Source organism: Salminus brasiliensis, chromosome 3 (assembly GCF_030463535.1).
Source record: "Salminus brasiliensis chromosome 3, fSalBra1.hap2, whole genome shotgun sequence".
Lineage (NCBI taxonomy): Eukaryota > Metazoa > Chordata > Actinopteri > Characiformes > Bryconidae > Salminus > Salminus brasiliensis.
In genome coordinates this window covers 11049366-11065478 of record NC_132880.1, presented here as the reverse complement: position 1 = coordinate 11065478, position 16113 = coordinate 11049366, and the positions used below count along the sequence as shown (strand labels likewise).

At 37.4% G+C, this 16113-nt stretch overlaps 1 protein-coding gene across 1 annotated transcript; it reads right to left on the bottom strand.

Annotated features, from left to right (window-relative positions):
* Positions 1-249: 249 nt before the first annotated feature.
* edn2 (endothelin 2) lies at positions 250-4138 on the bottom strand. Its single transcript, XM_072674639.1, has 5 exons — positions 4019-4138; positions 3208-3361; positions 2702-2815; positions 2109-2192; positions 250-1789 (listed from the first exon to the last, which is right to left on the bottom strand). Exons 1-5 carry the CDS (start codon positions 4080-4082, stop codon positions 1699-1701), a joined length of 507 nt encoding a protein of 168 aa, XP_072530740.1. The 5' UTR covers positions 4083-4138; the 3' UTR covers positions 250-1698.
* Between the last annotated feature and the right edge of the window lie 11975 nt (positions 4139-16113).

Here is a 16113-nt window from a genome sequence, read left to right as displayed (position 1 = left end):
CCAATCAGCCAATCAGGTTCCATTCAGCAATGCACCGAAACTAGACTTGATCACTGCAAAACCTTTTGGAACTGCTTTCTGGGAGTGCTGACACTATGCTTGCTGAAATGTTTTCTTTATGCAAGTTTTATTTTCACTGTTGCTTAACACCTCTTCAGAACTACTAAACACTACAATAAGTTTAACATATGCAAAATAATGCATGCAAGAATGTTTCTTTCAACAACAATAATTTATTCATGATAAAATACATTTAGTTACAAAAGGATGTAAAACATAAATAAGTGAACTCAATAAATTAAATAAATAATTTAACATAAATGCTATTATACAGGGTGACATGAGCCATGCAGGCTGTCAAACTAAACATTCAAGTATCTGTGATCAAGTTGGAGGCTCTAAATGGCCTTTCCCTCGATAGCAGAAATGAAACAGTAGCTGCAGACATAGCAGACGTAGCCGTGAAGACTACTTACAAAGAAACATACAGCAAATGTGATACTAGTAGTTACAAAATGAACAAGTTGCTTCATTAAAAAGACCTTGACTTGAACACATTCCACAGAAAAGCACTGTTTGTCTCTCATAATGGGCAATTACAAGGACATTAGCTGGCCTTTTCTATCGTAGGAAAAAACAATTACTCAAGTTTTTTGGCAAGAGCCAGAGGCATTGAAACTTGCTGCCACTTCAGAAAATCAAAACACGCTGCAGTAACTATGCAATAAATACTTCCGCCCTCACAAAGAGGCCAGAGAAGTAAACAAAGGGAAAATGAACAGTCATGAAAACAGAACGGGGGGTTGTTAAGGGAGACCACCTTTCTCATAGGTCCAGAATGTTTTCAAAGTTGAAAAGTGCTGTTTCATAAAGCAGGTAATATGGGTCATAAAAAAAGCATTGGTGCTGACAAGCAGAGATAACCAAGCCCAGCAACCTTTGCTCACTGTTATCATAGATTATCAACAGAAACATAAATTCAAAGTTTGGAATAGTTTAGACTCCTTGTTCAAGCAACAGGTCTTTTTCACATTTCCAAACGAAATAAAATCAGGTTTAAGCTCTGATACAGAGAAAGTACAGCTTTTTGCAGTTAAATAGAGAGCAAAACAGTGAGTGCACAAATAGTAAATGTCAGTAACAGACCTTAAACAAATAAAGAGATTAAAGATCTTAGCATAGGAACACACGACTGTTACATTTTAACTTCTCATAACATGACAGGAAACTCTGAGACTTTTTTCTTACCAGGAACACATGTCTCATTTGTAAGGTTAACATTTACACTTTTCATTTGATAATGATAAACTAGTGACTCTGGCATGTTCTTTTAATTCCTTCCTTTAGAAAGCCACTGTGTTTAAGCTCCTCCTTGGCAATAACAATCCAAGGCACCTGTGCTCTTGTGAACAGATGCTTTCAGGCATTCCATAACGCTTTGTCACTTTCTCGAGTTACTGAGTTTGTTAAGTGTCCCCAAAGGCCTCAATTCCTTGAGCATAACCTCCTCCACGCATATTCTTGGGTTCCTTAGCTTCTTCTGAGTGGACTCAGGACCATTTTCCCTTGGTAGAATCTTAACTGTTGAATCGACAAAGATTACTTCAAGGGCAGAAGAAGGAATCTGCCTCAGATGACACCTCCTTCTGAGGTTTTGATCACATGCTCTGTGCTTTTTCTGCTGCTCTGCATCTCCCTTTAACTGATCCAAGATTTGTTGGTCTTAAAAGGTTTCTTTTTGGGTAAAGAAGAATGCTCGGCTGCAATTAGATTAGACTTGGCCACCTGCCTACAATGGAAAGAGCACAGCACAGGTTAGCATCTGTCACAGCAAGACAAACACAAGCAAATGCTAACAACCTTTTTTACAAATATATTGTCACTATTTTATATTAAATATGGTAACTTTAAAAGGGAAGGGCAGTAACAAGGTTTGTATAAGGCCCTATAACTTTAACATGGTGAGCAGTCATTTAAGACCATTTTTATTGGTCTGTTTGTCATGAAATATATACATAAATGTAAGTGGGTGTATCTGATATTTTCTAATTGTGTGATTGCTATCTATTGTTTATCTGACAACAAGAAAATGCATAAATTCTTCTTACCTGAAATAAGTGAGAAGGTCTTTCCCAGTCTTGTCTACGTCATGATCAAGCGGACTTATGACAACCAAGCTTGAGTCCATAGAGCTGTGACCAAATTAATGAGAGCCAGGTTAGTCAGGTGACCATTTGCCAAAGCATTACATTGCATTTCGTTATGGATTTTTGAGAAAGAAGAGCTGCCTGAATAAACATTCACGCACATTTACATCTCAACCCTTTTTGCTCTATGGCCAACAAAGCAAAGTAGTTGGTCTCAGAAATGTGCCTAAAGAGACTAAGCAAACCACAAAATTCTTCACACCATCTAGAGAGATAAAAAAAGAGAGACCTTCTAAAAATAGGCATATGACTCAGGTGCTTGTATGAGTCATTAGTAAACCAGCCCATAGATGCTGGTCCTAGTCAAAAAAGCCTTTTACACTTTATCCATAGTACATCTCCTTAACCTCTACAGTGCGCCCTCATCTGCTTCTGCTGCGGTTGATTTCCACTGGCATGTGCAAAAGAAACAAGTAAAGGCGTCTGTCTGATTTGATCAAGACTGCTGACGGCATGGGGGTCTAGACATAAGGTAAGGATGAGACTAAGCTCACCTGGTGTGGCAGAAACTGGAACAGGTAGCGTCACTGGAGTTGGCACATTCACAACGTCTAGTAGACCGCCGCCGGCGAGACAGGGGACTTCCGAGACCATATGGGGCGATCTTACTGTGAATGAAAGTAGAAATTAGAAATACAAAACATTTCTTGTAATACTTGGGGGTAAACACTTTACTGAAAGGCTACGTCTGTAAGGTGCCACAACATCTACATAAGCAAAGGCTTATTCTAGAAAGTGTCAGTTGTCATAAAACTTTCTGGGGTGGGATACAATACAATTGACAAAGGCACCCTTTTTGACCACTAAAGCCTGTTGACTTATGCTTTAATACATGTTTAGGTAAGCTTATGTCAGTTGATATGAAGATGTCATGTAGCCTTACAAATGTTGCCAATGTGTGTGTCTTAAGGTTTACAAAGTATGAGGTTTTGATTGACTGCCACAATGTCTTAGCGTACCTTTGTTTTACAAAATGTAACTTAACTTAATAATGACTTACCTAGGTGTGTTGACCCAGATAATATCCAAGTGGCAGAAGTAGATGCACTCCTTATCCATCCAGTTATTGCAGGAACAGCGCTTGGTGCGAACCCTCTTGGCCACCGAAGATGGGCCTAGATTTTCAGATGACGAAGAGATGGGCAGTCCAAATCCTAAAATTGCAACATATAAAATCTTAATGTAGGGCAGTGTTTTCCAATAGTGGCTATGATTGTTATGCAAATACAGGTGTCTAGAAGTAAAGTTAAATTCAAAATGCTTCATTAAGCATGCCTCAATCAAATTAGGCAAGAATAATCAACCCTGCAATCAGGCCCAACTCTAATAGTGTAAATATGCAAGGGCCAGTCCAATGCCATATAATGGAGTCACATTGCAGACAGCTTATCAGTGAACTCAGAAAGACTGCATAAATGATTCTTGTGTTGTCTGCAATTAGGTATAAGGTTCATATATGAATTCCCATTTTATTCCCATTGTTTAATAATCAAATGAAATGCTGAAAGTATGCCAGTGAAATTGAACTAAAAGTGAAAACAGCAGCATCAGACAAATAAAACAGTATTTTTATTTTTAAGATATTGGTGCTATTATGCCTTAATAATGCCTTAATAATATTACTTAACTGCTTACTTAGTACAATACTATTTAAACAGTAAATCCTATTAATCTAACTTAAAATGATATTTTAGGAAGACTATAAACCTTTCTGCCTCTTCTTCTGACAATACATCCAGCATTTCTCTCTAAAACACCAAAGAATATCCATTTAAACATGGATCCAAATCTAAGCAGTTTAGCTGACTTACCTTCCTCTATTAGCACGCAGAGTGTGAGACAGATAAGTAGGCTGGTGTGCAGCGAAAAAGCCATTGCTTTTGCTTTCAAGGCAAGCGAAAGAGAATTCTCCAGTGCTGTTGCCAGAGGCTGTGACAGGTGTTTGTGTGAAGCCTCAGCCTCCTGGCCTTTCATTTATAGTCCTAAATGCCACTCCCACCCCCAATTGTTTTCTGACTTCATCACCCCTTTCTCGCCATGAGCAGTGTCTGCATTACACAATGAGCTGTGGAGCAGCCTCCTCGCATTCCAGCACTCTCGGGGGGGTCGTGAGCAGGGCATGCCTGCCAGCAGGAAAGCAAGAGGACGGAAAAAAAAAGAGAAGGACGCAAAGGAAAAAAGCTGGGATTGGTCCCCAGGGACTTTCCTCGCGCAAGTTGTTTGAAGAGGTCACTGTCAGTGTTCTTTGTTTTGTTTTCATTCTATGCTAGGGAGTCCATCATCAGGAAGCCCAGTCCAGTCAGTGTTTAATGACTCGGCACTTTGCATGCGCCCAGGGTTTTATCTGTGGAGTGTAAATGCCACAAGTCCCGGTAGGACAATGAGGTCAGATAACGTTCAGGACAGTCCCAGCACTCAGCAACTGCCACTGTGTTTGATAAGTGGAGCAAACATGCACTCAGTGACAGAAGGAATTTCTTAGTAACTCATAGTAAATGCAAATTTCATTTTTGGTGTTGGTAGAACTGGAGAATTTGATCCTGGCTCGTAGGTTTCAAACCTTGCTCCAGTTTGTGAGAAGTTTGGTGTGTTCTTCCTCTGTGTGGTTTTCCTTCCCATCCAAAAAACATGCAAATTACATATGCTAAATTTCCCCTTCTACTTTCAAAACTTTCAAAAAGTCTTGTTCTTGTTCTCATTACTTTTCTATTAGTTTTCTCCATTACACAGATTGTGAATGGTGCTGTTTCCCTAACACATACCTGTAGATATCAGTTCATTTACAAATTATTTCCGCAGAATCAATGCAAATCTGATTTATCCATTAGTGGAGGCAGTGACAGCAGTGGCAGCAGTCGTAATGGGTGCCATTCATCAGTGGGTAGCTGATAACTAGTGGAAAGTAAATAAATGTATGTAAAAGTTCTTGAGGAGGAAGACCTTTGTTTTAGATTGGAAATATACTGGCGTATACGCTTAAACTCTTAGACAGCCTTATTCAATAGCCTACATACCATTCCATTCCTCCATATATATAATATTTCAATTATTTTCAATAATATTTCAATTTCAATTTCAATTTCAAGGGATATATATATATATATATATATATATATATATATATATATATATATATATATATATATATATCCCTTGACAGAAACATAAAAAACAGTATTAAATTTTTTCTGTAAACGAAAGCATGCACAAAAACAGTCAGTGAGGAACAAGAAGTCTTTGCAGGGGAGAGGAAATGCCAGAGTGATGTCATGGCCCATTAAACAATGGCACCTCTGAAACGATTTGTCCTGTTAAAATGGAGAAATAAAAAAAGTAAAGCAAAATATCCTAACCCAATATTTGTCTGTAGGGAGCGTGGAAGCAGTAGTTATCTGGATGGAACAACCTTTTGATAACGACTCCTATGTTACAGTTATAGCACTCAGGGTTTCTCCAAACAGGACGTACATTTTGAAAGTGTGAGCTCAGTGCTGAGGGTGTTTAGGTGATGATTGGCAGACACAAGCGATGCTACCGAAACTGTTTATCAAGAGTTAATCATCAGCACACCCACATTACAGTTCCTGTGGTGGAGTATGACTCTGCTTTTTCTCTTTTTCTGTCTCTGTCTTGCTCTCTGTCTCTTTGTCTCTTTCTCCCTCTCTCAAGATTCAAGATTTGGGGGGAAAATATGTTTGTAAAATATATACATATACTTTAATATACCTACTCTCAATGTTCTCTAAACATTCAGGACTGTTTATACCTGCCCATAACCAGCTGAACTGCATGGTTTCTTTTAAACTCGATTTTAAATGCATCCAGAAGTTTAGTCACCCTTTTCCATCACTTTTTTTCCACCTCGTCCTAACATAAAAATCTTTTTCAGTATTTGGGTGTTTTTCAAAGTTTTGGCCTCCTTCTACTCACTTTCTGTCCTTCTGTCTACCAGTGAGTTTATCTCTTTTTTCTTTCACTCTCTCTCTCAATAATTTAATTTCCCTCTTATTATACTCTGTCTCTCTTTCCATGTGACTTTTCCACTCCTCTGTCAGCACAGTAAAATAATTCTGATGAATGCCTCTGGTAGCTCTTAGGAATGTGGTGGACTTTGACATGTTTCGATGCCGGGTTAATATCTTCTGACCAAAACAGGAAAAAGGTCATTCTGATGACCAATTAGTTAATAAATATTCACAAACAATGGGGAAAGAATTTTTAATGGGTTGACTGGATTGAAGTAAAATTGTCAGTTTTAGAGAGCTTAGATTCAAACCTTCCAAACCTTCTGGTGGACCTACACATCATCTGAAAGTAATATGCAATTTTAATGATGGTAGAACAATGACAAAATGTACTATTCTCTTACACTCTTACAGCATCCTGCATATACATCTCAATAATGGCATTTAAAACATACACTTAAGACCAAAAATCTCAAAATCATTGCAAATCAGTCTCCTATTTCTTATTTCTACCAGCATTGTAAATGAATTTTGTTTCTCTATACTGGAACCAAATTCACACCAAACCAGTCTGAATGACTTGGTTTGCATATTAAACATTTAAATATGAAGAGAATTTGAGAAATCTGTGGAATTCCACAACTTCACCTCATTTTGGACCATAATGTTTACATAATGTGTAGGGCAGCAGGAATGCAAAATGAGATCATTCATTAGACATCCATTGTACATGGTATAATTAGAGGATGGGGCATGTAGACAAACACATACTAACGCGTATCTACTCAGGTTGACACTTTTCCTTTTCCTGTTCATTCTTTGTGGCTGAGTAGTAACAAGTTTGTAAACAGCAGACGGCAGGATCTAATCTGTGAAGAGCAGCATGACGCAATGGGTGGAGGTATGATAACCCCCCTGACTTCCTCCTGTTTATTGCACTGAGGCAAAAAAAATTAAATCACAAAGCATAAAGTCTGACTCAAAGTATCAGGCAACACCTGTTTGTCATGGTTGCTGTGGTAGCAGTTGGTTGTAATGCTGTGGTAACAAGTGCATCCTGCTCTCTTTTGCTTTATCCTGCCCTCCATCCAATCCCACTGACACAACTCTCACGCATATATTTTGCCCCAAAGCCACATACCTTACATATGTGTCCTAAAGCCCTATAGTTTACACATGTATCCTGCCCACATACCTCACACATTTATTCTGTCCCAAAACCTGCTACCTAACACATATATTGTCCCAAAACCTCATACCTTACATATATATTATCCCAAATCCTGCTGCCTCACACATATACTGTCTCAAAACCTCGTACCTTACATATATACTGTCCCAAAGCCTCCTACCTAACACATGCATCCTGCCCAAAAGCCTCATTCCTCACGTGTCCTGCCTAAAAGCCTCAGACTTGCAAACATGCAAAAACTTGAAAAAAAGAAAGCTGGATCAGATAATGTATTGTGAACATTATGTACATACATGTACATACTAACTTTATTGGTCCAAATCTGAGAAATTCCTTTTCAATATTTATTTTATTAAATTCTGCATTTTGTGATATTTTATATATCCCTTATTGGGATTTATAGTTAAAACACAGGGCAAGTAACACAGATATTGTCAAACAAATCATGCCAAACTACTGCAGTAGACTAACATTTATTTATTTATTTATTTATTTATTTATTTGTATTTTGTGAGACACTGCTGTAAAATGAGGCAACAACAATAGTAACAATAGGTTCGACAGTTTCTGGAGGCCTGAATCTTAAAACACAGCTTGGTACCAGTGAGTCTGATTGAGGAATAAACCTTTTGCTTGCATTTATTTTCATAATCTAACAAACAACTTTTTTTTTTGTTTAAATTAAGAAGTGAGTTAACTTGACCACCTTTAATCTTCTTTTTGTTGAACTTATTTATTAGCTGACAGATCATAGCACACTGGTTTTGAATAAACTATTCATATTTGCCAACAAGGCTGCCAATAAAAATAATATTTATTATGTAAATTTAGAATTTATTGTGCAAATTACCTCATGCAAAACAACCAACATGTCATCCTAAAACTAATACAGCAAATTATTCATATGTTTACCAGTGCTGTTGCTTTTAGAGCTGCAGTTTAGGTACAGTTTGAGCTTCATACCATCTATTCATATCCAATGTAAACAAATGGAACAAAAGATTTTTTAGCTGGAAAGAAACTATGGGGGGAATTCTGACTCATTGGGAGTGCCTAGGTAATTCCCAATTCAACAAATGCCATCTTGACTCATTCACACAGGTACCTCATTCGTTATGTCCTTAAAAAATCAGTTGTTTTTCTTTCCTAGTGTTGGGTGACTTGGATTTATTAGTCTAGGCGTATGGTTTTGGTCTATTATGAATATATATTTTTTATGCACATGAAGTAAAATGTAAAAGATAATTAATCGTTTAACTTGAAAGATAACATTCTGGATGCTGGGAGAATTAAGAAAATGATCTGCGTAGATTTTTTAGGTGGTAAACAAAATTCAGCATCTAAATGGAAAGCATTCCATTTTTAACTTTCACCCTAACAAGTGTATGCTTCATGAAATTGTCTTTTCACTTTTTTTCTCAGTTATTTAAACAAGAAGAGATGTTGTGGAAAGTAAAAAGCTCTTATTTGCTTTATGTTAAAATAATCGGAAATATTTGTTTTACCAAAAATATGTGTATGTATTAATTTGGTATCACTGATGTATACTACATGTGGAAAACCAAAAAGCTTATTATAAAAATAGAAAAACTTTGGACAATCTTAATTTACACTACCTATGTTTAATCAGTTTCTTTCTGATTGGATATACACATATCCATGCGTACAAACTCCTGTGCTTTAGTTTATTTATTCAGACCAGCTTTTGTATCCGGTTACAAAAATAATGTAATTGGTTGTGCAAATCTGTTACCTTCCTGTCAAAGCATGTTAAGCAACAAGTGCACCAGACTTTCTGATGATAAGTAGAATCTGGCTTGTAAGACCCTTGTTAGTTTGACCCTGTCCATACCTCTTTGTTAAAAAATGCATGTCTAACTGTAATCTAAGTAATGTCTGTAGTTGTTGGTTTGTGCTGTATTGGTTTAATTTTAAAGTCTCAGACTCTAAACTGCCTAACTAGGTACCTATAAACCAGAGATATTGAGTGACTTTATGCAAGTCTAAGTCAAGGCTTAGTTTATTGGGGTGCACATTCAAGTCAAGTCTCAAGTCTCTTGGATGTAAAGTCAAATTCAAGTCTTGAGTTTCTGGAGTGTGAATCCGTTAGGTCTAGGTTTATTATTAAGTGTCAGGTTTGACATGGCTTCACAAAACCTCAGTCTGAAGGACAGAACTGAAGCACTATATATAGCAACAACCTCAAAGAAGTTCAAGCTCAATAGGCTTTATTGTCACTTCAACCATATACAACCAAGCACATAGTGAAGCAAATGAACGTAATAAAATGAGATAAACTTTATGGTATTCCTGTGGGAACAGTAATAAAATGTGAATTGACACTGTGGGAATAATAAAATAAAATTCATGCAGTGAAAAATAATGAAATGTTTATCTGTGGGAATGGTAATGTCAGTTAAATGTGTATGAGATGTTTTTTTAAACCACAAAATTGTTCATAGTTCCGCTGTTGTAAAAAAGAACAAACTTCTTAAACATGTATCATGAAAAATAAAAAAAACTAAGAAGCAACTTTTTAGGAACGGTTGGAGAATAAGGCCCATTGTTATTAATATGCTTTTTAAAATACACCATTGTCTAACATTTATTAAACTTTCATCTCCATTTCCTGGTATATTCCAGGCACCATTCCAGCTAATTAGCAGATTCAAGGTGGAATCTGGTTTGAAGAGTGTGTTGCCAAAGTCTCTGTGTTATTTACCTGAATTCTGAGCATTGTTCCTCTTCATATTTGGCTTCCTTGTGTTCTGCTCTTTGCTTTGTTGTTTGTATTTGTGATGATTGATTTTCCTGTTTTACCTGCATGCTGTAACAATAAAATTGGTTTTGCCTTAATACATAAAGTTCACATTTATTGTCATTATACTATTACACTAAAGAAAAACTACTTGTCAATGTAAAGGCAGAATGCATCTTTCAGCTGTATTGTTTTAATAAGAAAAGGTATGACTATTATAAACAGTAAGATAATAAAGTCTGGTAGATGAATAACTCTTCAAAAGGACAAATATATAATTACTATTGGCACTGTAAATTATATGGTCTTGTGTCATATGAGTAAACATACTGGCATACCTCAGTATGTTTGATTATAAAAACTTTTTTTTAAATATATACATCATTCATCTTTATATTTATAGGGACAGTAGGGAAGAGTGCAGGGAAGGCATGCAGGGAAGGGGTGTGGATTGGAAAGGGTAATGTGGGTATGCAGTGAGGATGGTGTTAAGGTATGTGGGGATAGTGTTGGGTCATGCTGAAATGGGGTGGGGATTGTAAGGGGCAATGCGGGTATGCTGTGAGGATAATGTTGCAACATGGGATGGGGTGGGGACGATGTTGGGTAAAGCTGAAATGGGGTGGGGACTGTAATGGTTAATGTAGATATGTGGTGAGGATGATGTGGGGCCAGATTTTTTTAATCAGCATGCAGCTCTTTAGTTTGGGGTGCTTAAAAGTAAAATCTGTTATTTACCCAATTATTGTATATACAGTTCAAAATATTCATTAATATTCAGAGACCAATTAGTGGCACCAGATGTTTATTCCTCACTCCCGTAGTTTATAAATAACTCATCATATTGCACTTTGTCATGTAGTTCCTGAATAAAAAGCCTTTTTTTGAAGTTAACATATAATGTCTTTGATGGCCTGTTAACAGCTCATGCTGTTCATTTTGATGATGAATCAAGCCTCACAGCTGTCAGACAGTGTGTAGTACACCTCAGTGAATGTGTAACATATTCTTTTGTCATGGACTGTGGAATGAACAAATAACCCTGTCTAGAAGCTCAATCTTTTCCCTGTTTAATCAGTATGATGAATTTACTGACTGTAATTAACCAGCAGCAGTTTCTCCAGTGCAGTGCTGTTTATTTCAGTACTGATTCTGTTGTTCACAATTACAGTGCTTTGCTGTAATCCAATATCATTAGCTAGCAGGGTTAAAGAATCCACACAACAGGGTTAGTTTTATCAGTGTTACAACAGTGCCTCCCAAAGAGAAAACATATACACTCATAAAGGCAATTTTTTTGTTAGTTAGATGTTATTGATCATCATATTCATCAAAAGTTTACTACAGTTGTCTTGTAAATAAAATATCTTTTAATTGAATCATTTTGATATTAGTCTTCTCAAATTAACCATGCTTGGCCCTGCTTCTTTTCTCTCATCATATTCATTTTGAATGCAACTTTTCTTTGTCTGTTACAGTCTCAACCTTTGAAAAAAGTTGTAGCATTTGTACTCATTCTGCATTTGTCTGAATTGTTTAAGAACTTTAAGTTTAAGTGCCTGTTTCATTAAATGTTTACTTTTTAAGAAAAAAAAAAAAAAAAAAAAAAAAAGTACAGTAGTAGAAAACTTACACTAAAGAAGAACTAAAAGAAACTGATAATGCTGTATGTTGTCTGTATGGCAGAAAGAGGATCATTTGGGTTTTTGGTTGTCTTGGAGCACACATGGCTTATCACTATTCAGGCCCTGGCAGTACCCTGCTGCAGTTTAGATATGGCTTACAGCTGTAGAACAACATTGACATCTAGGGACTGATACTGTGAAGAACATCTATTATGAAAGAGAAATTGTTTATATTCTCCTGCTGTTATAGTAGTACAACTAGTAATACAGTGGGGAAGAATTTTTTTGAAAAAAAGTATTTAGTCAGTCACCAATTGTAGAAGTTCTCCCACTTAAAAAGATGAGAGAGGCCTGTAATTGACATCATAGGTAGACCTCAACTATGAGAGACAAAATGAGAAACAAATTCTGAAAATCACATTGTCAGATTTTTTAAGAATTTATTTGTAAATAATGGTGGAAAATAAGTATTTGGTCAAAAACAAAAGTTCATCTCAATACTTTGTTATATATCCTTTGTTGGCAATGACAGAGGTCAAACGTTTTCTGTAAGTCTTCACTAGGTTGGCACACATGGTTGCTGGTATGTTGGCCCATTCCTCCATGCAGATCTCCTCTAGAGCAGTGATGTTTTGGGGCTGTCGGCAGGCAACATGGACTTTCAACTCCCTCCAAAGGTTTTCTATGGGGTTGAGATCTGGAGACTGGCTAGGCCACTCCAGGACCTTGAAATGCTTCTTACGAAGCCACTCCTTTGTTGTTGGCAGTGTGCTTGGGATCATTGTCATGCTGAAAGACCCAGCCATGTTTCATCTTCAATGCCCTTGCTGATGGAAGGAGGTTTGCACTCAAAATCTCACAATACATGGCCCCATTCATTCTTTCATGTACACGGACCAGTCGTCCTAGTCCCTTTGCAGAGAAACAGCCCCAAAGCATGATGTTGCCACCCCCATGCTTCACAGTTGGTATGGTGTTCTTTGGATGCAACTCAGCATTCACTCTCCTCCAAACACAACGAGTTGTGTTTGTACCAAACAGTTCAACTTTGGTTTCATCTGACCATAAGACATTCTCCCAATACTCTTCCGGAACATCCAATAGGCTCTCTAGCAAACTTCAGACGTGTCCGGATATGTACTGGCTTAAGCAGGGGAACACGTCTGGGACTGCAAGAGTCCCTGGCGGCGTAGTGTGTTACTGACAGTAGCCTTTGTAACGTTGGTCCCAGCTTTCTGTAGGTCATTCACTAGGTTCCCCTGTGTGGTTCTGGGATTTTTGCTCACCGTTCTTGTGATCATTTTGACCCCACAGGCTGAGATCTTGCGTGGAGCCCCTGATCAAGGGAGATTAGCAGTGGTCTTGTAGGTCTTCTGTTTTCTGATTATTGCTCCCACAGTAGATTTCTTCACACCAGGCTGCTTGCCTATTGCAGATTCAGTCTTCCCAGCCTGGTGCAGGTCTACAATTTTGTTTCTGGTGTCCTTTGACAGCTCTTTGGTCTTCACCATAGTGGAGTTTGGAGTGTGACTGTTTGAGGTTGTGGGCAGGTGTCTTTTATACTGTTAACGAGTTCAAACAGGTGCCATTAATACAGGTAATGAGTGGAGGACAGAGAAGCCTCTTAAAGAAGAAGTTACAGGTCTGTGACAGCCAGAAATCTTGCTTGTTTGTGGGTGACCAAATACTTATTTTCCACCGTTATTTGCAAATAAATTCTTTAAAAATCAGACAATGTACATGCAAAGCAAGTTGCCTATGGCACACCAACATAACTGAAAAAAACTGCATTCACTGTTATCACTGTGTATTCATTTATCTACTTTATGGTGCCTTAAATTTTTCAGTGCAACATCCCCAGGAAGAACAGAGTAATTAAAGCAATCCAGTATGTTCCTTGGAATTTCACGATTTGTCTACCATCTGGTACTAGCCAATAGAATGACAGTACATAGCTGAATACAGAGCTGAATGTGGCAACATATGCCTGCTAGAGGTTTCTCTTGAACTAGACCTAGTCTTCTTATCATCTTATCTTTTTTGACATTAGGCATGGTGCCATCAGAGACATGTTTATCTGCTCCAGAGTCTTATTCAACTGGTAATTCTGGGTCTTGACAAGTATTCTGTCTACTGCTCAGCCATTTTGATACTTTTAGTTTTGTTACTTTTTGCTTTGTACTTTAACACATTAGATTACAAATGAATCAATGGCTAAGATTCAAAGGGACTTACACCCACTGGATGAATCAGGTTGGACTCCTAAGCAAGTTACAACTTCTGATTTGTGTTCCATATCTTGCAAGTGATGTTTTTTGAATGAGGCAGTCCAGAGAGAGGCCACACAATCAGTTGCTTCCTGTAACCATGAATGAGTTTCTTACAGCTCTTTGCTGGAATTGTGGATCACCCTTCTTTTGCCAGCTGCTCCAGGTCAGACTTGAAAGGTGCCTTCTTCCTGTTTTAAGATCCGCTCATGTTCGATAGGATTTAGATCTGGACTCATTGCTGGCCACTTCAGAACTCTCCAGCACTTTGTCTTAAACCATTTCTGAGTGCTTTTTAAAGTATGCTTTTGTTTTTTTCCTTGCCCTGCAGGAAGACCCATGGCCTCTGATGGAGACCTAGTTTTCTGACACTGGGCCCAAACATTGCACTCCAACATTCTTAGTAGTCTTCAGATTTTATAATGCCAAGCACACAGTCGAGGCATCCAGTGCCAGAAGCAGCAAAACAACCCCAAAACATCTTTGAACCTTCACCATGTTTGACCGTAGGGGCCTTATTTAATTTTCTGTAAATGGTGCAATGATATGACTTGCCACAAGCTCTGTTTTGGTCTCATCTGTCCACAGGATGTCCCCTAAAAGGCTTGTGGCTTCCTCTGGTGGGTTCTGGCTTTTGTATGTCACTGTGTCAACAGTGGGGTCCTCCTGGATCTTCCACTATAGAGTCTTAATTTATTCAGAGGGTGATGGATAGGGCAAGCTGACACAATTTTGTTTGCAGCTTAAATTTGTCTAGAAGTGGACAATCTTATGTTGCAATCTTCTATCAAGTTTTGTTTGTTCTCACATCCTTGGACAATTTTTTTGCTCTTCTTACTTTACTCCATGCAAACACAGATACAAAGATTGAATTAACGTTTCTCCACTTGAACTGGTTCAATGTTGATAGCACCTGATTCAACTAATTGATGAAGTATCACATGATTGAAATCCAATCATTTTTACAATTTTGAAAAGGTGCCAATAATTAAGTCCAGTCCATTACCATTCATGTAAATTAATTACAGCATTTGTAACTGCAACAAATTTCTGAAAGATGTTTAGGGGTGCCAACATTTGTTACCTTGACTGTACATTGTTTTTTGGATGTGTGCTCCTGTGGGTGGTCAGGGTGCACGTAGCAGAATTGTATGAATGAAAACCAATGATACACAAGGAAAATAGCAATCACCTGTTAGTTTCTCTTCTTCTGTATCTTTGTGTCTTCTGTATCTTGTGTACTCTGACTCAGAGTATCAGGACAACACCTACTTGCCATAGTTGCCTTAATAGAGATTTGTAACACTATTGCTATAGTAGCTGAGGGTTTCTCTGGTCCTGCCCTTTTTTTCTTTCTGTTGCTAAATTAAATGTTTTCCAAATGAAAGCCTACTCATTTGAGAATAAGGTGGCTCATTTGAGGAAATAGGTTTCATGTCTTTGACAAGCGCTGAAAAAATGCCATTTTCCCTTCCTTCCTGCCAGAAAATGTGTGTTTGAAGATTCTAATACATTTTGAAGTTGATATAAAGGTTCTTCACATCCATGTTTCTTTTTCATGGTTCTTAATGCAACCAAAAATAGTTCTTCTATTGTATCCCTCAAAGATGTAGGATCTTTATTTTAAAGAGTGAATGTAATTCCAGTCTGTTTCAGTTTCAGCAATCAAGCATGAATTGTAGTAGTAGTTTAACTGTCACCTGTTACACAGTTCACTGTAGAGGGGTCGACAGTCAAATTTGCACCATCATGATGAAAGAAACTTGTTGAGTAATTTCAACATGTTCTTAATAAGGTAGCAATATATATATATATATATATACAGTTGAAATCGGAAGTTTACATACACATATAAAAACATATGCATTTTCCAAATAAATTCTTTAAAAATCAGACAATGTGATTTTCAGAATATTTTTCTCATTTTGTCTCTCATAGTTGAGGTCTACCTATGATGTCAATTACAGACCTCTCTCATCTTTTTAAGTGGGAGAACTTGCACAATTGGTGACTGACTATATACTTTTTTTCCCCACTGTATATACACACACACACGGATAAAATTGTTGGTACCTCTCGGTTAATGAAAGAAAAACCCA